General features: G+C 43.4%; 2 protein-coding genes across 4 annotated transcripts in view; one reads left to right on the plus strand and one right to left on the minus strand.

The window, feature by feature from the left end:
• Positions 1–12,519, plus strand: part of HIPK2 (homeodomain interacting protein kinase 2) — a 201,774-nt gene extending 189,255 nt beyond the window's left edge. For all 3 annotated transcript variants that reach the window (XM_050945478.1, XM_050945489.1, XM_050945484.1), the window contains exon 15: positions 1,348–12,519. In XM_050945478.1, the coding sequence (XP_050801435.1) occupies positions 1,348–1,815 (468 nt within the window). In that variant the 3' untranslated portion in view covers positions 1,816–12,519. The remainder of the gene's footprint in view (positions 1–1,347) is intronic.
• Positions 12,520–16,424: 3,905 nt separating this feature from the next.
• On the minus strand, positions 16,425–18,561 carry LOC127047684 (uncharacterized). The gene is made up of 2 exons (XM_050946198.1): positions 18,211–18,561; positions 16,425–17,149 (listed from the first exon to the last, which is right to left on the minus strand). The coding sequence occupies exons 1-2, from the start codon at positions 18,500–18,502 to the stop codon at positions 16,677–16,679; spliced, it is 765 nt and encodes a 254-aa protein (XP_050802155.1). The 5' UTR covers positions 18,503–18,561; the 3' UTR covers positions 16,425–16,676.
• Positions 18,562–23,665: the final 5,104 nt, after the last annotated feature.

The following is a 23,665-nucleotide window of genomic DNA, read 5'->3' on the forward strand; positions in this document are numbered from 1 at the left end:
AAACCTCTCAGAATCTCCTGATTCAGGTGTGTCCATTCTGGTTTACCAAGGAATGTCATGAGAGATCTTAAAAGAAAGCCAGGATCATGATGGTCATTAATATTGTTGTGAAATGTATGTACAGACACTGTATAAGGGTTATGTCCATATACTGGAAATACGTTCTGAAGTCTGTATCAAGGCAGAGTTGACAGACAGGTTTTCTATCAGACAAAAGATATTTATTGACTTATCTCTCTGCATGTAAATTAAGCATTGTACGCCAACACAAAGGAAGCCCTATTTACATATGAAATCAGTGGGGTGACGGACTGGAGAATAAGTCACATGGGTTTATCTTGCCTTTGGGTAAAGACAATAAACTTTGTGAGGCATTAGGAGAAGGCTAGAAAGGCAGCCCTTTATCTGCACCTAGGAAATAATTGGGCAGTGTGATTGCATTTCTGAAAATGGGATCACAACTAAACTTGATTGGTTGAAAGGCTGCAAAGGTCGTGTGAGGGGAGGTTACATTCTTTAGACAGAAGGTTAGCTTGTTAAGTATAATCTCTAGAAATCTGGTAGCCCGTTTGTTTCCATTAGCCTTACTGTCTCTCGCTCTTGAATCTTTGATGATAACCTTACTGTTGTTTTCTATAAACATATCTCAGTGCTGTGGTATTATACAAGGAGCTGATCCTTAGTTTATGGTTCAAAAAGAACTAGCTAAGTTCATGGAGCATAGGTCGATCAATGGCTAGTAGCCAGGATGGCAGGGATGGTGTCCCTAGCCTCGGTTTTGCCAGAAGCTGGGAATGGGCGACAGGGGATTGATTGCTTGATGATTCCCTGTTCTGTTCATTCCGTCTGAAGAACCTGGCATTGGCCACTGTCGGAAGACAGGATACTGGGCTAGATGGACCTTTGGTCTAACCCAGTGTGGCTGTTCTTATGAGTTGAATCAGTCAAGCTGGTGTGCACTCTGTTCTTTTGGGGACAGCAGACCTGGTATTTCTGTAAGTGTTCAGTGAAGAAGGGGCTGGACTCTACAGGGGAATGCTTCAATGGGGCTCAGAGACTGGGGCACCCTTATTGTTAATCTTCAAGGCAAAGGAAAGGCTGGCATAGCTCAGAGGAGAGTGCATGGATAGTGAACAGGCTGGAGGTGTCAGGGAGCAGAGTCCCACTCGAGCATAAGAAGGTCTCTCCCCTGGAGGCAGGGGGTTAAAAAGGTGACTCATACACCTTGGTGCCCCAAGAACCATCACAGAAATCACCTTGGCTCTGGAAGGAGCTCACTCCAGGAGCTAGAGGAAAAGAAAAACCTATTGTCTTCTAACTGTCCTGTATTGTGCTCTCTTTGTGCAGGCCCAGCAGCACATCACGACTGATCGCACAGGGAGTCACCGGCGACAGCAAGCCTACATCACTCCAACAATAGCTCAGGCTCCGTACTCCTTCCCACACAATAGTCCCAGCCATGGTACGGTCCACCCCCACCTGGCTGCGGCAGCAGCGGCTCACCTCCCCACCCAGCCCCACCTCTACACATACACCGCTCCCGCTGCTCTGGGCTCCACAGGCACCGTTGCTCACCTGGTGGCCTCCCAAGGGTCTGCTCGTCATGCTGTGCAACACACCACATACCCGGCCAGCATTGTCCACCAGGTTCCTGTCAGCATGGGCCCTCGGGTTCTGCCATCACCCACCATCCACCCAAGTCAGTACCAGGCTCAGTTTGCCCATCAGACCTATATCAGTGCTTCACCCGCTTCCACAGTCTACACTGGATACCCGCTGAGCCCCGCCAAGGTCAACCAGTACCCGTACATCTAAACACTGGAATGAGAGAGAGAGAGAGACCTGCAAAGAGGGAGTGAGGTGGCTGTTTTTATATTGAAGAACATGACAAACAATGCAATGGGAGGCTCACCTGAAACTTGAACGAAGGAGATTTTAAGAGAGAAATGAGAAAGGAAAGAAGGAAAGAACTAATTCTACACTTTTTATTTAAAAAAAAAAAGAAAAAAGAAAAAAAAAGTGAGAAAAATAAAACACAAAATACAAAATCATTCTGCACCAAACTGGGGCGGGGGCGGGGGGAACAGATGGACCCAAAGTGGGTCCTGTTTTTGGAGTACTTCACCAATAGACTTTTAAAGATTATTTTAATCTGATAATGAGCTACATTTAGGAATTTGTTGTCCAGAACACCTAAAACAAAATCCATTAGGTTTTTAACCCAGTAAATCTACAGATTAGGGATTTATCCAGAAATTTCAAAGGGATCATGCCCCATTTTTGCACTGGTCTCTGTAACCCAAAGGTGTATGAGGTGTTTTCCATGGGGGAAGGTAAAAGGAGGGGAGCAGACAGGGCTGGAGGAGGGGAAGAGAAGGAATTTTTTCCATCACTCTAAACTTCAGACCTAGCACTGATATGCTTAAAATGTGTACACACAAACAAGAATACGCACCATTTGTCAAGATCAGATGCATTTGGGGCTATTTTTCCCTTTCTGTGAGCACCCTGGATAAATCCCTGAGAAATGTTATTCTTAAAAAATTCTTTAATAGTGTATGTTGGATTTCAGTTTCTTTATTTTGTTTTATTTGGAAATTTTCTTTTTAACCCCCAGCTCTTTTAGTGTAGTAGTAGAAAATTTCTCTGGCCCCTTGGTAGAATGTAGCACTATACAGTACATACACCCTTTTTACTATATTGTGTTGAACTTCAATGATACCAATAGACTATTCCTCAATGTGATTGCACAAAAACAAAAACAAAAAAGAAAAAAAAAAGATATAACATAGGCATGTAACAAATGTGATTGTCCAGGTATGTATGTATATGTGTGTGTGTGTATGTGTGTGTGCGTGCACGCGTGCAGATGCTGCCTTCTCTCTGTGGTGTGTTCCTCAGCACAGCCATTACAACTGTCACAGTCTTAGTTTTACATCATTCCCTCGTAGTGCCTTACCGAACTACAGATGCGGTTTAAGGGTTTACTTCCACTGGTACTCCTAAAAACTGACTGAGGCTAGTCAGAATTTCATCTGAGCTCTTCTTCTTTTGCGGTGGTGTTGATTTTGTGGTGGTGTTGATTTTCTTCTTCTAGATTAATTTTCCACCCCTGTTGTTGCTTTGTAGTCATTTGCCAACATGCAGGTGTCAGGAAGCCTTGTGGGGGCTGGAAGGACATACCCCCAGATATCTGTTTAATAATATACAGGCTAGAAGTGACCAGATTGTCATGAGACCAACATGTAGCTTCCCAAAGGGTCAAAGGTTGTGGGACTGTTTTTTTTTCCTCTTTGGGAATAAAAAATTTCCCCATCAGATGTTTAATTCTCATTCTGCTGTTTGCTAACATTCTTAGAGGATTAGAAGGACAGATTCCTCCTATCCTTGCTTTACAAACATCTAGAGCGTTACATTGTCAGAGTACTATGTCAGAGAGAAGGGAGAGTGGGGATTTGATCCATCAGAAGGGGAATGCTTAAGAACACTTCTAGTAGAATTCCAAAGATGGGGGGAAAAGAAAGCAAGAGAATGAGAGAATTCAGTCTAGAGAGTCAAACTCAGGTTTCCTGAGTGAAAAGAGAAAATTTTGAGACATCAAGGCCCTACCTGTTGTAATGTAGTTATGACCGTGTTCTCCCCCACACATCCCATTTGTATAAAAGCTGTATTAGAATGCTGTTTGAACTTGGTGAAAAAATTCTTGCTCTGGGTCCTCAGCTCCAAAGGAACTCTAAACGGTCTTGTTTTCGGGTAGTTTCCAAAGAGAGATTTTCTTACAGCTGAGAGGGTTAAGAGGGAAAAGGCAATAAAAATAGGTGCACCATCGCATCAATACTTAGAATTTCCTATGTACTTGGGTGTGAGGGGAGAAGAGCCCAATAAAAAAAAGGTTTGGTGGCGTGTGCCCATCAAAGATTAGGTCTGCATGGCCATTCAGTGCCACTATAGCAAGGAGTGTTTCAAGGTTTACTGCAAGATGCTAGAAAATGGCAGGTCAATTGGCAGAGTGAAGAGGGATGGATTCCATGGATGGAGTTAAGGAAAAGGTTGAGAGAGAGAGAGAGAGAGAGAGAGAGAAACTGGCAAGAGACAAGCACGGCTGTAATATCTGATCATGAGCATTTCTCCAGCCTTGAAGAAGGAAGGGATCTCAATGTGCATAGATTGGGCAAGATTATTTTATTTTGGTAAACCATCAAGTATCCCTCATGTTTGCCATTTCAGATTCATGGGCTATCCTTGAACTGTTTTATTTTCCCATCTCTCCCTCGCTCCTACTAAATATAATGTAAATCAGGATCTGATCTCTCAGCAGTCCATGCACCTTACATTCTTCCTTTAGAAAGACCACACTTTCCCATTTATCAAAGCCAGGAAATTCCCTATTCTCCGTGTACATTTCTGTTGCATTCCTCTCATGTCCTATTTGTTCAGGTATGAAAGCGTCTTGCTGCTTGTGTCATTAAAAGGAATAATATTGTTATTTTACTGTATGATTGTTCTGATTATTATTATTTTATTATATTTTACTCTGGGTTTTAATTGCACATGCATTCCTGCATCTTTGTGTTATTTTTCGCTTAGTATTATTATTGATGTTGTTTTGTTAATTTTATTATAAATAGTTTCTCTTCATCAGTGGCATCAGATGGGTCATTGTGTCTGTGAGAACTGCAGGAAGAGAGGAAGAGAGTTTTGTTCTGAGAAGACAAACTGCAGAAAGCTAGAGGGAGCAGGGAAGGGACATGCCGTGAGGACGTGTCCTTTAGGGGTGGACCATTATCCCCGATGGCACCCCTGCATTTCAGCACAATGCCAGAAACTTTCCCTTGGAGGCAGAGAGCAAACAGCAACCTACATCATTTTCTAGCAGCAGGGCTGGATTAAAAGAGCATGAGGGCCTGGGTCCATAAGGTCCGACTCACCATCACATTGTAGCATGTTTGGTGAGGCACTTGTATGAGACCAAGACCAGGCCACGTCCCCGTAAGCCCTTTAATTAACCCAAGCTGGGGCTAAGTATTAGATCTCAGTTTCTCAGAGGGGAAAACAAATGGTTGGCTCCTCAAAAGGTGCCCTATCTACCCTCCACGCTCTGAATGAGAGAATCCGAATGGAGGAAAGAATGTGACTTCCCAGTCCAGTCACTGGATAAACAACACTGGCAGACACTGAAGATATTAGCTTATTAAAACCGAGCAGCAGGAATAGCAAGATACCTGTCCTGTTCTACCATTTCTGAAGACTAAAGGTGTGTCCATATGGCCAAGGTATTTGGCTTGTGTTTCTTCCTTCTTGATATAGCTGGTCTTTTAATTATTACTTATGAAATTTTATTAAGCTTTTTTGTTGTATGGAATTATGTTTTCTGTTACATCTTCTTAGTAAAGCTGTGGGTGTAGAGTCTGTTTAAAGGCCCTAATTCAGCGGCACATTTAATCACATGCTTGAGTGCTTTGCTGAATAAGAATGGACTGTAAGCACATGCTTAAAGTCAAAATATTTGCTTAAGTGCATCACTATCTTGGTGCCAATAAAGCAGGGAAGAGAGGAAGGGTTGGTTTTAATCTCACTTACCAGAATGTTTCATTTATTTATTGTGTTTTGCCTGTACATGGGTCTGTTTCGTTCCTCCACCTCGCACAAATCTGATTTCTGTGGCAATAGGGTGACAGAGCTTACGACGGTGCATTCTGTGGTGCGAAGGAATGCATTGCAAAGTGGAAGGGGCAGTTATTTGTCCTGTTTGTGCTGAGCAGAGCCAAGCTAGCAATGGTTCTGATCCCAGTGCTGTCAGAGTCAGTGTTGCTAGAAGGGGTTGTAATAAGGATTAACAATGTATCCGTAGTTTTGAACTGTGTTTATGTTGCAATGCTAACTGAGGACTGAGTTTTGTGCTCGGTAGGGGGATGCAAAAAAATGCCTTTCCCTCCTTCTCTCTCTCTGAAAATACAGTATGGTAAGTGCAGTACTGTTAGCCACATAGGAGGGCAGATAATGTTAGTAGAGGAGCTAAATTCTTGGCAGGCACACTGTTGGTGCTACACAAGTAATAATAGCTGAATTATTTAGCTTGCAGAGACCTTTGGAGTAGGAAACTGGATTGATGTGTTTTGGAATGAGCTTGGGGTTCTTTGTGTGTGTGGAGCAAACTGCTTGGAAACTTGAGGTAGGAAGTGAATGGTTCAGTACTGGAAGTATTACCAGTGGTTCCTGGTTGGCACAGTATAGAAGGGACCCCTTTCCCCGGCACAGTGTCTTGCTTTCGTCTGATGCTGGAAACGGGAGAGGTGAACAGACATTGCTTCTCTTAGAGCTGGACATTCAAAGTGCTGCTATGAAACCAGCATATACAAAGAGGTGGAAGGACTGGTTACCTTAAGCAGAATGAAACAGCATAAATGGACAAGCTAGAACTTTTCTCAGTGTAAACTGGGCCAAATCCAGCTGTTTGAAGAAGCAACTGCAATTGCATTCCCCTCAGTGGAGTTGCACCTGCTTATACCAGGGTTGCATTTGACCCTCTGGGGAGATTATTACTCCCTCTCTCTCCGTAATAGTTCTGTCAAGAAACATTCCAGGAAAGGGAAGCTTCTGTTTCTGTCATACTTCTTTTTTATATTCTCAAGGGATTATCCCTCCGAATTTGAATTGAAAGAAATTCCATTACCAAACCTGAAAGGAAGATAAAAACCCATGTCTTTCTTTAACCAAAGAAGCTTAATAAATACATTTAAATAAAGAGAGAAAGAGACCCTACCCATTACAGATACAGGATAAAGTCACAGGCCCTGACTGTCAGGCAATAATGACACGCCATGGAATTCTTTCTTTCTTTCTTTTCCTTTTTCTTTTCTCTCTATTTCTGTCACTTGTTTATGTTTATTTAGCTAGCTTATTGAGTGGAGAAATTCAGTCACACTAAAATATTGCTGCTATCCTAAACTTTAGGGGACATCAAAAATGTTATGCTTCTTTCACTGTTGTTGTTGTTTGTTATTATTTATTATTATTCATAGTAATTGCCATGTATATTATCACTGGCAACAAGGCAGTGTTGAAATTGTAAACTGAGTAATGGGAATAAGCTTCCGTAAGTGCCCCGTGCTTCTGTAGCATTTAACTCTCCTGCTTTAGGACTCTGTTTGCAATCTGTGTGTGTCAATGCAATGCTGTAACTCCTGTAAGGACAAAACCTCTGCAAAGTTGGGCAAATGCAGAATTATTGTTTGTGGAAGTTTGAGCAGGTTTGCCATGGGTTGGCAGTCAGCCCAGCAAAGGGGTGTGTAGGGCTGCTTACGGGCCAAATCCAGCTATGAGTGCAGGGTTTGACTAAATATTCTTTGTTTGGGGAGTTCTGCAGGCATTGGGGGAAATAATCCTCTCCTTCCCTGCCAGAGTGCAAAGCACCAGTGTGATCCAGGCCATGAGCTGCAGTAGCATCTGTGCCCACTGTGTTCCCCTTCCCCTGTGTGGATGTTTAGGTCAGTGGATCTGCAGTTGTGGACACTCTGGCCATACCCCTGCTGATCCCCAAATCTCCTCTGCACTACTATAGAGACAGCCTGTGAAGATAACTACTTTGCAATGTGCATGATGTGTGGAGTCCTCCAAATTCTCTCTCTGGAGTCTGGTCCTGTGCACTGGGATCACTTTAGTTCCTCTGCATTTAAGGCCTCAGTTCTTAGAGAAAGGAAAATGGGCCTGAGCCCTGGGCATCCAGTCCTCGAGTCCATATGCTGTCATACTCTGGCAGAGCTCCCTTTGAAGCCAATGGGAATTTTGCCTGAGTGAAGACCAAGTCAAGACTATCAGTCGCGTTGAGCAAATACCCTTTATACACACTCTTTTACAGCAAAGGTCGCCAATGTTGCAGTCACACTACTGTAAGCTATAGTGTCTTGGCTCATTGCTGTAGAATTGTTTTTAAGAAGAGGCATAGCCCATGCTGCCTGCCCTGGGTTCCAGGTACATAGTATGTCACCACGAGATGCCAGCCCTTCAAAGTACACCATTGTGTTCCGATGCCACCCAGCGGCTGCAGCATAGCCCAGTCCTGAGGCTGCTTAATTGCATTAGGCAATGTCACTGCAGGGTTAAGAGTTCAGACCAGATGACTAATTTGGAACTCAGTCCTGCAGGTGCTTATGCCCTTGAATAACTTTACTCCACTTCGGTCCCAGCGTGTTCCTGGACCCACTCATGTGTGTAAAGTTGCTCAAGTATGCAAATGTTTGCAGTATCCAGCGCTAGATAAGCAGACCAAAACTGATCTCAGAAACACAAGATGCTCTCACTGGAGAAGGAAGCACCACATATTGCATCAAGTGTGAAATTTGAATGGGAAATTAGCTTGACTTTACAGGAGTCTTATGAAGCATACTATGAGGCTTTGCTTTCTGCATCTCTAGAATGAGATTGAAATTTACATTTCTCACGTACGGGTTAGCTTGTCCTTCCAGTTTTAGCAGTGCTGCTATAACAGACTCTTCATGTGTGTATGAAGATAAAGTTTTTGTTTTTAATCTTTTGCTTGTCATAGTTAATCCAAGAAAGGCAATACTAAAGGTATATTTTTTCCAAAAATGATATTTTTACTGCACTGATAAATATTGTGACATCTCTGATCTTAACTCTTTAGCTGTAGGGGGAATTATGTGCAGATTCACATAGATCTTGTAAATACTTGTGTGGGTCTGACAGCCAGGGATTTTTTTTTTCTTTCTTAAAAAAAAATTAAAAATAAAAATGGAACCGTTTCCTCTTTGCAATGGACAGCAATGCTGAGAGCAAAAGAAAAGCTTATCCCACTTTCAGAACATAGCCAAGGAGCTTTTGCAGTACTGGCATGGAGTTGATAATGCAGATGTGTTTTGATTTTTTTTTTTCCAGCGAATTGACTGGAAAGGAGAAAGTAAGTTAGAAAAGCTTTGGTCTGGAATTCTGATCAGAAATGTTGTTCATCAGCCAGATGGCGCCTCTTAGGGTTTTGTTATATTTTGTTTCTTAATTCATCTTTATTGACTGGTTAGAGGCTTGTTTGCCTGGGTTCTAGGTTGGCCTATATGTGTTCTACCATTCTAGAACTCATTGACTCCATTGGAAGCAAACCCATCTGATCAGGATTCTGGTTTCTGATTGGTTTAAAGGGTATTCTGGAGCTATAGTGGAATACCTTCCGTTTTTTAAAGAAGGATTTAGATACACTTATATTACACAAACTGTGACCTAATGGCAATAATTACCTCAAATGTGGGCATTCATCCTGGTTTTAGCCTTTTTTGAAAACATGTAGCCAGCTTGAACTTGAGTTTCAAAGACTATAAACTCTGTATGGGCGGAATAATGATAAATGCCCACCCTGGTCATTGTTGCTTGAGTGAATTCTGAAGACCGTGATTCTTTAAAACAAAAACAAAAGAAACCAAGGAATAGATTACACTTTTATGTATTGTAATCAATTGTTAAAATGCACATGTAAGTATATATGTTTATAGCTACTGTAAAATGCTTTGGCCTTCTAGAAGATATTTAATGAGTCACATTTCAAACCAATATGAACTGAATAATAGACTGTGGCTACTTAAACAGTTTTCTGGCTACATTTTATAGTTATTGCAGTGTTTTATAGTTTACATTTAAACTGGTACTTTTTAAGGGAAATTTCTGTTTGTAAATGACACCTTCAAAAACTCAATACAGCTGCCTCTTTTTTAATTTTGCCCTTTTAAAACAGAAAAGTACAGGTGTGTCTTTATTACATATATTCTGTTTTGAGATATAACATAGTATTGGAAAGTGAGTTCAGATGAAAGAATCCATCTTATTCCAAAGTATGGTTAAGAAACCGCTCCACGCCTACTGAAGTATAGTCCAACACATGAGCTATTTATTTTTTAATAACAAACTTTAATGAAAGTCCTTGGGTTGAAGCATGGAGTACAATACGTCCAAATCAACTATCCTCTGTAGGACCATAACCTGGATGAAGATACCTGTATAATGAGAAAGAAGGATATTCAAAGGAAGGGATGTACTGTTTTGTTCATAACTCATTAGCTGAACTATTGATTCCTGAACTAACGAATCTCTATTTTGTTTTGGAATTGTTGTGGGGTTTTTTTGTGTGACAGCCACTCAGAGAGGCAATGCTGTAATTTGGCTTTCATTCTGTTCATCCCTTTATACAAGTGGCTAGAAACATTTTGAACCAGTGAACTAAATACAAAGTCCATTGACCATTTCTCTGTAAATTTTATTAGTGAATGGTGGTACCGTTTGGTGCTGTTTCATTGTTATGGGTTGTCGTATATTTTGCATTTTGATGTAACCTCTTTTTTTCAGTCTCACTACACCATGAGTATTGTCTAGTTTTGTCTTTGTTTTCTTTCAGTTGAGTAAGCAATGAACACAGTGTAAATGTCTTGCTGGGCAAAGTGGTAATTTTAGATAGTAAAAGTACATGAATTGGCATTTTAAAAAAATCTGTCTGAAGTACTGAGCTTCAGTTGTGGAGCTCAGGTAATCTCAACAAAGCTCCTTGCATCTTTCAGTGAGGCCTGACGCAGCTACACTGTTGATCTTGGCAGTTGAATGAAGTTACTAGAAAACAACAGTGACACTTTACAGTTAGACCCCTGTGCTGCTGCTGGTAAAATCAGTGTCAGAACTCCCCATTGACTTCAATGGGAGCAGAATTAGTCCCGAGCCCCTCCAGTAACTGCATTCAGTGCTAGGTACCCTCACTGTAACTCACATTACCAAAGCGATAACTTATCATGACTGAGGTTGCCATTTGGTGAACTAAATAGAGAACTGTTAGCAGCCCTTGGGCAAACTGGAAAATGTCCACCCCCTAACTGGCCACAGTCACAGAATCAACAGCCACTAACCATTTTACTGCCCTCAGCAACAGCCTGTTCTGCCTCTTTATGGCACGAGCCAGTCCTGGAAATACCAGCTCACTTGGCTGACGTTGCTGCAGAGCTTTTTAAATACTTGGAACTTGTAAAGCAAGAAGGGGTTTCTAATACTGGCAATGCACATCCCTTACAATCTGAATGGTTACATATAGCACTTCTGTCCTCCAAAAGGAAATACAATATTCTTCAATGCTTCCACATTTGGTGGTTACATACAACACTTCTGGGGTTTTTTTTGTTTTGTTTTGTTTTTGCTTTATTCCTTATTTGTTTAGTTTTGGTTTTCGTATTCTTAAAATGATACTTCCATGGATATTCCAGGGCACAGCCATTTCAGATGTAGAAAGTATCTGCTCATCCCATGTGTTTTACCAACAAAGTAAACAAGGCATTTTGGGGGTATCGGATTCTACTTGGACAGAATTAGAATGTAGCTTGTATATTCTATACCAAACCAAATTTCTGAAAGGAGAGGAAGTGTAATGAATAGCTTTATTAAAAGGAGAGAGAGAGAGAGAGAAAGAAAGGGGCACCTTGGAAGTTGAAGAGTCTAGACTAGGGTAGCTAACTAAAACTAAGAGGTGAAACAGTTTTTCTAAATAGTGAATCCGCTTATAAAAGGGGGAAAGTAAGAAAATGTTTTATATCTTTTGACTGTCCACAAACCCAATGTACTCTAGATGGAAAGTGGAAGTTAGCATACACTGTGCCAGAATTGTAAAGAGGAAGAGAGGAAAAAAAACCATGAAAATATCAAAAATGCAAGGGAAAAGATGCCCTCTGGCCCCCTCCCAGTATCTTGGATGGTTCTTTCTCTACAGTGTCATCTCAGCCCACTAACCCATGAAAGCCCTGATCTGTTGTGTTCCTCCACTGTATGGTTTCTGTAATATGAGTGTTAATCTTTGTGAAAATTGTATGCAACGGTATTTTCTTGTGTACTGCTTTTTTCCTATGTGAATTGTCTCTCTTTTTTTCTTTTTCCTTTTTGTCTTTTTCTTCCCCCACCCCACCCTTTTTTTTGGTAAATATATATTTCTTCTTTTTAAAAAAAACAAACAAACTGATGTGTTGTAGACCTATATGTAACCTATTCCTTAGGCTCATATTATAGGAATGTTATAAGAATGGATATTTTACTTGGCTTTAGAATGTTTTACAAGAAAACTAATTCTTAACCAATCAAGTTCTTGCTACTAAAAAAAAAAAGCTTGTGTTTTTCATCATGACGTTGTGTGCTTCTAATTAATAATCATTTTCGTTGTAGAAAAATGGAGTGAATTTATATTAGTCTTGGAAACTAATAATAGCATTGTAAATTTATGAGATGATTTTAACAGAAAATACATTATAGAAGAATATAGTTATTTTAATTGTAATATTACTAACCGTAGGGTGAGAAAGGAGGTCCCGTTGTGGTGAACTATGTTATAGCTTGTTATTCACGGTTTCTTTTTGATCATTTTTTCGGTCTCTGAGGTGAAACGAGTTATTAATCAGAATTTGTAAACTCACATATGCATATTGTATATGTGTAGAAATGTAATCACACTTTGTCTTGGAATTACATTAAACTGTTTTAAGTCACTGCAAAGTCCATGTCTGTCTGCCTGTCTTCCCACTGACTAGGATTTGGTGTGAATATTCTAGGGGCGGCGGGGGGTGTTGGTAGGTTGGTTGTTTTTTAACAGCCCATGGAAGTCTTCGGAAAAGACTAACTACAAAGGGAATTTTTTTTTAAGTTTTAGAGTTCTAAAGTTTTTAGATTTGCACGACAAGTTTAGATAAATATGATCTTCAGTAGCAGTGCACTGAGCTCAAGCTTCAGTGTACAGATCTAAGCTTCACCAAAATGTGAGGGGATGGTCACGTCTGAGGTTTGGATTCAAATCCTTCTTTAATTCCCAGGCACTTTATATTATTCTTATTGGTCTGTGTTGGTTAGAATTAGTTACAATTTTGTTTGTTCTCTTTGTTGCCTATGAACTGCACATTATTCCTCTCCCCTCTCTAGGGAGTTCCAGCTTCACATTAAAGAGATCTTCCAGACCATACAATGTTTGCATGATCACCTCTCTCCTAAAGCTGCTTTCCACCAATATCTGACATTTGCGCTGGGTCGGATTTCATCTCTAGCTTCTCTAAGGAACAGCCTGGTGCCAAGATTTATTCCGTAAAAAGTCTTCTATTGCAAAACATCATCCTGGTGGCGATCAATCAGTGTCCCCTCAACAACTTGTTATAGTACAAAATCCATCTGTCGGGGTTGATGCCATTTCCTTGATACAGGGGTTGATTTTTGGAGGCTATTGGTTTCCTTGCCTCTAAATTTGTTTTGTTTTGTCAGGCTACATATTCTAGCTAGTGGCTTCTCTATTTAAATGTTAATGTTGTATATTCTGGCCTCTCCTGAGGGGTGCTTATCTGCCTTGCCATATGCATCTGATCAATGGGTTTAACAAATAATGTCCCTGGAATTGTACAACACCAAAGGTCAGTGGTCTTGAGCTCCTAAATAAATCCTGAGGTGACACAAAAGGTGTTTATCCACAATAAATGTTTTGGGGAAAAGCCAAGACTCATTTTTATGGCTGACCCTGGGACAACATTCTGTCCCAGAGATTTTATTTCTAGAGCACCAAATGAGTGGTGTAGCTTTTGTTATCTTATTGGTAGCTGTTGGAGCAGGTCAGAGACCGGAGCTCACAACAACATTCTACCAGCTGCCTTTTACCTGGTGTAGATTCTCATAGACTCATAGACTTTAAGGTCAGAAGGGACCATTATGATCATCTAGTCTGACCTCCTGCACAATGCAGGCCACACAATCTCACCCACCCACTCCTGTAACAAATCCCTAACCTATGTCTAAGTTACTGAAGTCCTCAAATCGTGGTTTAAAGACTTCAAGGTGCAGAGAATCCTCCAGCAAGTGCCCCATGCTGCAGAGGAAGGCGAAAAACCTCCAGGGCCTCTGCTAATCTGCCTTGGAGGAAAATTCCTTCCCGACCCCAAATATGGTGATCAGTTAAACCCTGAGTATGTGGGCAAGACTCACCAAGCAGCATCCAGGAAAGAATTCTCTGTAGTAACTCAGATCCCATCCCATCACAGACCAGTGGGCATATGTACCTGCTAATAATCAAAGATCAATTGATTGCCAAAATTAGGCTATCCCATCATACCATCCCCTCCATGAACTTATCAAGCTTAGCCCACGTCCACACTACAGGTTAAAATCGATGTTATTAAAATCGATTTTATAAAGCAGACTTTATAAAATCGATTTTGTGCGTCCACACTAGGGCTACTTACATCGATTTTGAGCGTCCATGTTCCCTGGCGTCCATCTTTTCCCTGAGTGTTGCATTCTGGGTACCTATCCCACAGTTCCTGCATGGGTCCCTGGCCTTTGGAATTATGGGATACTACCCCAGTGCATGATGGGGCCAAAATCCCCGTCGTGGGTGGTTCTGGGTACAGCCTCACCCCCCCCCTTCCTGTCAGCGGAACACAGTCACTTCGCGCGGTTTTTACTGGCTGCAGTGAGAAAACGCCATTTTGCAGCAAGCATGGATCCAGGTCTGCTCTTATCCTTGATCGCGAATGCTGTAAATAGTTCACGCATTATCGTGCTATCCATGCTGAACCATGAGTCAGAAATGCAAGAGAGAATGCTTGACTGCGGGGACGACAGTGATGAGGACTTGGAGAACGAGTTTTCCGACACCCCGGGCCCCTGCACTTTGGAGCTCCTGACGGTTATGGGGGAGGTTCTACCCGTTCCGCGCCGCTTTTGGGCACGGGAAACAAGCACTGACTGGTGGGACCGCATAGTCCTGCAGGTGTGGGACGATTCGCAGTGGCTGCGGAACTTTCGCATGCGTAAGAGCACTTTCTTTGAACTTTGTGACTCGCTTTCTCCTGTCCTGAAACGGCATAATACCAGGATGAGACAAGCCCTCACAGTGAAAAAGTGAGTGGCAATAGCCATCTGGAAGCTTGCAATGCCAGACAGCTACCGGTCAGTCGGTAATCAATTTGGAGTGGGAAAATCTACTGTGGGGGCTGCTGTGCTGGAAGTATCCAAAGCAATCATTAAGCTGCTGCTTCGAAAGGTTGTGACTCTGGGAAACGTGCAGGCCATTGTGGATGGCTTTGCTGCAATGGGATTCCCTAACTGTGGGGGGGCCATAGATGGAACCCATATCCCTATCTTGGCACCGGAGCACCAGGGCGCCCAGTACATAAACCGCAAGGGGTACTTTTCGATGGTGCTGCAAGCCCTGGTGGATCACAAGGGACGTTTCACCAACATCCACGTGGGATGGCCAGGAAGGGTTCATGACGCACGTGTCTTCAGAAGCACTACACTGTTTAAACGGCTGCAGCAAGGGACCTACTTCCCTGACCAGAGAATAACAGTTGGTGATGTTGAAATGCCTATAGTTATCCTTGGGGACCCAGCCTACCCCTTGATGCCCTGGCTAATGAAGCCATACACAGGCAGCCTTGACAGTGCTCAGGAGTTGTTTAATTACAGGCTGAGCAAGTGCAGAATGGTGGTAGAATGTGCATTTGGCAGATTGAAGGGAAGATGGTGAACCCTTCTTACTCGCTCAGATCTTAGCCAAACCAATATCCCCTTTGTCATTGCGGCTTGTTGTGTGCTCCACAATCTCTGTGAGAGTAAGGGGGAGACCTTTATAGCGGGGTGGGAGGCCGAGGCAAACCACCTGGCCGCTGATTATGCGCAGCCAGACACCAGGGCAATTAGAAGATCACACCAGGATGCTGTGCGCATCAGAGAAGCCCTGAAAAGTAGCTTCCTCATGGGCCAGGGGACAGTTTGAATGCTGAGTTTCTTTTCCATTGATTACCACCCTCCCCATGTATTCAGTCCTGCTGCTGCAAGCTGCCTTCCCTGCACCCTTCCACAACTGCTTGCTTATGGTAATTAAAATAGCTGTCTGTGTATGTGGAAAACAGTGAATTCTTTATTAAAAGACAGTCACTGTAAGCAGCGCACCCTCCCTCTTGCATTTAGAAGCCTGCGAATAGAATTACATTAATAGGGTTTTTTTGGGAGGAATATAGTAAATGGCTAGGGTTAGGGATGGATGTAGGACGGAAAGACAAAGTCAGTTAAGGGAGCCCAGAAGTGGCTTCATGGACCAGGGAACGGTGTGATTGGTATGTTTATTTCCCTGTTATTACCTACCTCCCCATGTCTTGACTCTGGCTGCTGCAAACGAGCTTCCCTGCACCCTTCCTTAACTGCTTGCTTATTGAAAATAAAGTTTCTGTTGTTTGTTAAAGAAATTGAGTTCTTTATTAAAAATCAGACCCTTTCAGCAATCAATCATCATGCTTGCTGTTACAATCCTGTGCATGAAATTTGATAACTCGGGGTTCTCCGGGGAAGGGAGTGAGGGAGGTTTGGAGGAAGGGGGAGGGAGGTTGGTAAGAAGAAGGCGCATCAGAGAAGACATAACAAGATTTATCATGGACCATGGTACGGTATGACTGCTTTGTTCATTTTCCCTGTATTACCCACCTCCCCATGTGTTAACTCCTGATGCTGCAAACTAGCTTCCCTGAAGCTTTGCAAAGCTGCATGCTTTATTTCTTTAACAACCCACCCTCACACTGACTTTGAATAGCATGTCCTGAGAGTACAGTAAGTAAATGGTGCCAAGGGAGAGGTTTGGGAGGAGTACAGGAGGGAAGAAACATAACAGTAAGGGGTTTTCAATGTAATGACAGCCTTCTGGTTGGACTGTCCACAGGGGTGTAGTTGGCTGGTGCAGATACCCTTCCCCCACGCGTTCTTACACGCCTGGTTCTGGAAGGTGTGGGACAGGGTGAGTACTGAGGGAGGTTATACACGGGCTGCAGAGGCAACCTGAGACCACGCAGCTCTTCCAGCATATCGCGGAGTATGTCAGTCTGATCACGAAGAAGATCCAGCGTTGCTGCCCGCCAGCGCTGATCTTCCTGCCACCTGAAATCATTTTTAGCATCCCTCCTGTCTTCGCGTTGACTGGCAGCCTCCCTGTACTTTGCGACCAATTGTTTCCAGTCCCCCTGCTGAGCTCTCTCAGTACGGGTTACTGCCATAATTTCTGTGAACATCTCCTCACGCGTCCTCTTTTTTCTTAGCCTTCTTATGTGACCTCCCCGTCGGACAGGAGAAGGGAGAGGGAGGCTGGAGAAATGTGCAGCTGTGTGTGTGTGGGGGGGGGGGTGGAAAGAGTGATAGAAGAATCATAAGAGACATATTTCACAGAACAATGGATACAGTCTTTCTGAACTGCGCTATTCACCGTACCTTGAACATGTAACTTTACCACAAGGTCGCCTTAGGATTCTTTTAATACTTATTGCTTGTGGCTGAGGACTGAGATTTCAGCTCAGACGCAGGTCAGGGGAGCACACAGACCGTGTCCAGAGACAATGGTAAGTTATTTGGTAGTGAACCGTGCAGTGGCTTGTAGTACCCAGCACCCCCTGCTATTATCAGGTAGCATGAACAGTATTGAGGCAAAGTGCTTTAAGGAACAACACTGGTTTCTTTTCTTAAGCCATGGAAAAGTGCAGCACAGGGAAATACAAGTTCCCTCCCACAATCATCTGGGCTGCACTTTGGAGTTAGCTGTAATGCCATCTACCTAACCCCATCCCCCCTCTGCCATAGCAATTAATAGGGATGATTCATGCTGGCCAAGTGCTAGGGGACACAGCCCCGTAGGAATGAATAGCTTTCTAACAACCACCACCTGGGTCATTGTTTTAGGAAAGGTTTTTCATTTACTGGCTCAGCACAGAAGAAAGGAATGAATGGTCATCTCTGTTTCCTTACTAAAAGTACATTACTTTCTAACAGGAGACCATGAACGATATCACTCTCCTGAGGATAACAGACAGAGAAAAAGAAATTATGCTTCTTGAATGCCAGCAGTCGCCAGGTCTATTTGCTGCTAGGATTTGTCATGCAATGATACCTGATTACGTGCTGCAGGCATGGCGTGGTAAAGTTTCGTTTTATGGCGGACGGAATAAGGCCGCCCTGCCCAGAAACCTTCTGCAGAGGCTTTTGGGGTACCTCCAGGAGTGCTTCATAGAGATGTCCCTGGAGGATTTTCGCTCCATCCCCAGACATGTTAACAGACTGTTCCAGTAACTTTAATTCCAGCTACTGCATGCAAGCACTCATGAATATCACTCACTAAAAAAGGCTTGCATTTATTCAGCCTACGCTTTTAATAAAAAAAAGTGCACTCACCAGAGGACGATTCCACAGCATCATTTTCTGTGCTACTGGCTTGAGAGGGCTGGCAGGGTACTTCTGTAAGGTTTAGGAAAAGATCCTGGCTGTTAGTGGGAATTGGATGCTCTGTGCTCTCTGCTGTTTCGTCCTCCTCTTGGTCCTCTTGGTCCTCATCGTGATCTTCGCCGTCCTCTAAATCTTCGGCAGGGGCAGAGATCACTACCCCCACCTCTGAATCCACAGACAAGGGGGGGTTGTCGTTGCACAGTTCCCCAATATTGCGTTCAGCTCCTCGTAGAAGCGGCATGTTTTGGGGCCAGATCCTGACCTGCCCTTTGCTGCTTTGGTCTTCTGATATGCCTGTCTGAGCTCCTTCACTTTCACCCTGCACTGCAACAGTCTCTACTGTGTCCTCTCTGCCTCATGGCATTAGAAATCTTTTCAAAGGTTTTCTCATTTCTTCTGCTGGACCTCAGTTCTGAAAGCACTGACTCTTCTCCCCATACAGCTATCAGATCCTGTAACTCCTGTGTGTTCCATGCTGGAGCTCTTTTCCTATTCTCAGGAGATTGCATTGTTATCTCTGCTGCTGAGAGCTCCACGCTGGGCAAACAGGAACTGAAATTTCAAAGTTCCCGGGGCTTTTCCTGTTTACCTGGCCAGCAGTAGAGTTCCTTTCCCTGTGCAGAGCGGCCACTGGTGCACTATGGGATACCTCCCGGAGGCCATTAACTTCTGTTTCCGTCCACACTAGCATAAAATCGATTTTATAAAATCGATTTTAGGGTTACTCCGCTCATTTAGGTGGAGTACAGAAATCGATTTTAGGGACCCTTAAAATCGATTTACTGTACTCTGTAGTGTGGACGGTTACAGCTTTAAATCGATTTAAAGCTGTTTAAATCGATTTAAAGCTCTAGTCTGGACCTGCCCTTAGTCTTGATAAGATGTGTTTTTGCTCCCACTACTCCCCTTGGAAGGCTGTTCCAGAACTTCACTCTTCAAATGGTTAGAAACCTTCGTCTAATTTCAAGTCTAAACTTCCTAATGTCCAGTTTATATCCATTTGTTCTTGTGTCCACATTGGTACTAAGCTTAAATAATTCCTCCCCCTCCCTAATATTGATCCCTCTGATATATTTATAGAGAGCAATCATATCTCCCCTTAGCCTCCTTTTGGTTAAGCTAAACAAGCCAAGCTCTATCAGTCTCCTTTCATATGACAGGTTTTCCATTCCTCAGATCATCTTAGTAGCCCTGTACCTGTTCCAGATAAAAATGGGAGACCAGAACTGCACACTATTCCAGATGAGGTCTCACCAGTGCCTTGTAGAACGGTACTAACATCTCCTTATCTTTACTGGAAATACTTCGCTTGATGCATCCCAAGACTGTATTAGCTTTTTTAACGGCCATATCACATTGGCAGCTCATAGACATCCTGTGATCAACCAATACTCTGAGGTCCTTCTCCTCCTCTGTTACTTCCAACTGATGTGTCCCCAATTTATAACCAAAATTCTTGTTATTAATCCCTAAATGCATGACCTTGCACTTTTCACTATTAAATTTCATCCTCTTACTATTACTCCAGTTTACAAGGTCATCCAGATCTTCCTTATGATATCCCAGTCCTTCTCTGTATTAGTAATACCTCCCAGCTTTGTGTCATCCGCAAAGTTTATTAGCACATTTCAACTTCTTGTGCCAAGGTCAGTAATAAAAAGATGAAATAAGATTAGTCCCAAAACCGATCCCTGAGGAACTCCACTAGTAACCTCCCTCCAACCTGACAGTTCACCTTTCAGTATGACCCGTTGTAGTTTCCCCTTTAACCAGTTCCTTATCCACCTTTCAATTTTCATATTGATCCCCATCTTTTCCAATTTTGCTAATAATTCCCCACGTGGAACCGTATCAAATGCCTTACTGAAATCAAGGTAAATTAGATCCACTGCGTTTCCTTTGTCTAAAAAATCTGTTACCTTCTCAAAGAAGGAGATCAGGTTGGTTTGGCATGATCTACCTTTTGTAAAACCATGTATTTTGTCCCAATTACCATTGACCTCAATGTCCTTAACTACTTTCTCCTTCAAAATTTTTTCCAAGGCCTTGCATACTACAGATGTCAAACTAACAGGCCTATAGTTACTCGGATCACTTTTTTTTCCCTTTCTTAAAAATAGGAACTATGTTAACAATTCTCCAGTTATACAGTACAACCCCCTGAGTTTACTGATTCATTACAAATTCTTGCTAATGGGCAGCTCACCACTGCCTTTGCCTTTATTTCTGTCTTTCCTAAACAGCACATAGCCTTCAGTACCTGTACTCCAGTCATGACTACTATTCCACCATGTTTCTGTTATCCCTATAATATCCGGTTTCACTTCCTGCATCAGCAGCTCTAGTTCCTCCATTTTTTACCTAGGCTCCTCGCATTAGTGTACAAACATCTTCATTTTTGCCATTTGGCTTCACTGACATTCTTTACCCGATTTGGCACAGACATTCTACCACCAGCATCACCTGTTAGACTGGTATCTACACTCCCCTTCCTCCTTATGTCTATTCTCCTACCCACACCTGTATCCTTTCTTACTTCGTTTTCTTCCCTCTCAATGTTAAATTCCAGCCTGGAGATTACCTGGACATCTCGCAACCCTCTCCCCCAAATTCCTAGTTTAAAGCTCTCTTAATCAGTTGTGCCAGCCTCCATCCTAAAAGTCTATTTCCCTCCTTACTCAGGTGAAGTCCATCCCAAGAGAACAGTCCTCTGTCATGAATGCCTCCCAGTGGCCATACATCCCAAAGCCCTCCTTATCACACCACTGCCTGAACCAACTGTTGATCGCCATAATCTTGTCACACCTTTGTTGCCCTTTTCTAGGAACAGGCAAAATCCCACTGAAGATCACCTGAGCCTCAATTTCCTTAAACGTCTTCCCCAGCCTGGCATAGTCTCCCTTGATACATTCCAGCGAGAATCTAGCTGTATCATTTGTTCCCATATGAAGGACAATCTGCAGATTTTTCCCGCTCCCATTAGGATCCGTTTCAGTCTCAGTTCCACATCCCATATCTTAGCACCCAGCAGACAGCACACCCTTCTGTTCTCCGGATCAGCTCTAGTTAGAGGCCTGTCTATCCTTCTCAGTAAGGAGTCCCCAGTCACGTAGACCTGCCTTTTCCTGGTGATGGTACGATTCTCCGGTCTATCCCTTGTTCCCTCTGACTGCAAGTGCTCTCGATTTCTATTGTCCCTTGTAATCCTCCGCAACCCATCCTGTATCCTTGTGGGGCTCATATTTGGTGTTATCTCCATTGACTCTTCCCCTCTTCCTATAGGACTAGTTGCTCTTCTCTTCTTCCTTGCCCTCTCACCTTCAGCGACCACCTGCTGTGCCCCTTCTTCATTTTCCAACTCCACAAACCTGTTCCTGAGCTCTATTTCTCCTTCACTAGCCCGTCTTTTCCTCTGCCTGGTTCTCTTAGTCACATGCTTCCACCGTCCACTTTCCTCACCCAGCAGTCTCCGCTCAGAATTCTTTGATCCTGCTTCCATCTGCAAGTCTGAGCTTTTCCCTTCAGCCTCCTCATGTCTTTGCTCAATCATCTGCTCAAACCCCCTTCTAAACTCAACCAGAGTTTCCACCTGCATCTCCAATCCTCAGATCTTTTCTTCCATCAGCTCTATCAGGCGGCACTTCATGCAGACGAAACTCTTTTCAGGTACCCCCTCCAGGATCACGTACATGCCGCAGCTTCCACATCCAGTCATCCTCATTGTGTCTTTCACTGCTGCCTCTGTATCGGTCATAGCCTTCCCACCTAAAACCTGTTAGTCCAGGAAACAAAACAAAACCACCACCCCCCACAGCAAAACAAACCCCCAACAGGCACCAGAACACCACCCACTCCCTTTACTAGCCTATCTATTCCTCTGCCTAGGTCTCTTAGTCTCCCCCACAAACTCCCACTGAAACTCCCCTGTTTACAGTTCTGTTCACTGGCTCCTGTGCTGCTGGCTGGCTACCTTTATAGGACCCCTAAGCAGAGAAGCCTCGCACCCTAATCAGGGCTCAGCTTCTCTCCCAGCACACTGCCCCTACCAGTGCCCCCTGTTGCAGCAAAGCAATTAAAGCAAGTCTATCTCTACTCCCTTACCTTGAAGCATGTGCTTAAGTCCCATTAAAATCAATGGATTTAAAAGCATGTACTTAAAGTTAAGCATGTACCTAAATGCTTTGTGAATGGGGATGGTTTACTGGATTGGAGTCTTAAAGAAGTGATTTACCGGGGCAGATTCTGATCTCAGTTACATGGGTGTAAATCCAGAGTAACTACATTAACTAACATAAAGTTGCTCCACATTTACATTCATATAACTTTAATATTTGTTTTAATAAAACAGACTTGTGTAATTTCAAAAAATATTTAATTTCATTGTTGGAAACAAATAGTATTAAAATGCATTTGAGTCTAGGTTTCCCTTTGTGTGTGTGTGTCTCTCTCTCTCTCACACACACACACATGGTCTTTCACACTTACCTGCCAACACATACTCGTGGTGGCAGTGTTGTTGTTGTTACTTCTTGATACTTCTTTCAAAGTGTGTTGGTTTAGTTTTTTAACTGGTCTATGCATTTCATAATTTTTATTTCTCTCTTACACTTAAATTTAATTCTTTGAGTAGTGAGTTCTAAAATGCCTAACCTGTCCTGGCTGGAATAATTATCCCTATGGTAACTTTTAAAAAATATATATTATATCTGATTTTTGTTTCTACGGGTGGTGCACATCTGCACATTACTTCAATATGGTGCACATAACAAAATTCATTCCACACATGGATGGAAAAAATTAGAGGGAACACTGGACAAGTCCCTCGACTCCTAGGTATAGGGGTGACCAGGGGGCCTCCACATGCTGCTCCCACCCCATTAGCTGGGAACTACAGCCCATGAGAGCTGTGGGGGTGGTGCCTGCAGCTGGAGGCAGCGTGCAGAGCCCCCTGGCCACTCCTCCACCTTAGGAGCTGGAGGGACATGCCAGTTGCTTCCGGGGAGCCACCCAAGGTAAGTGCTGCCTGGAGCCTGCACCCCACACCCCTTTCTGCACTCCAAACTCCTCAGCCCCAGCCCAGAGGCCCCTCCTGTACCACAAGCCCCTCATCCCCACCCATAGCCAGAGCCCTCACCCCCCCTTGCGTTGCAACCCCCTACCCCAGCTCAGAGCTCCCTCCTGCACCCCAAACCCCTCATTCTGGCCCCACTCTGGAACCCGCACCCCCCAACCAGAGCTCTCACCCTCTCCCGCTCTCCAACCCCCAAGCCAGCCTGGTGAAAATGAATGAGTGAGAGTGGGGGAGAGTGAGCAACGGAGTGGGTGGAGTGAGCGGGGCCTCAGAGAAGGGGTGGAGTAGGGGGCGGGACAAGGATGTTTGGTGTGATTAGAAAGTTGGTAACCC

Source organism: Gopherus flavomarginatus, chromosome 1 (assembly GCF_025201925.1).
Source record: "Gopherus flavomarginatus isolate rGopFla2 chromosome 1, rGopFla2.mat.asm, whole genome shotgun sequence".
NCBI classification, from domain to species: domain Eukaryota; kingdom Metazoa; phylum Chordata; order Testudines; family Testudinidae; genus Gopherus; species Gopherus flavomarginatus.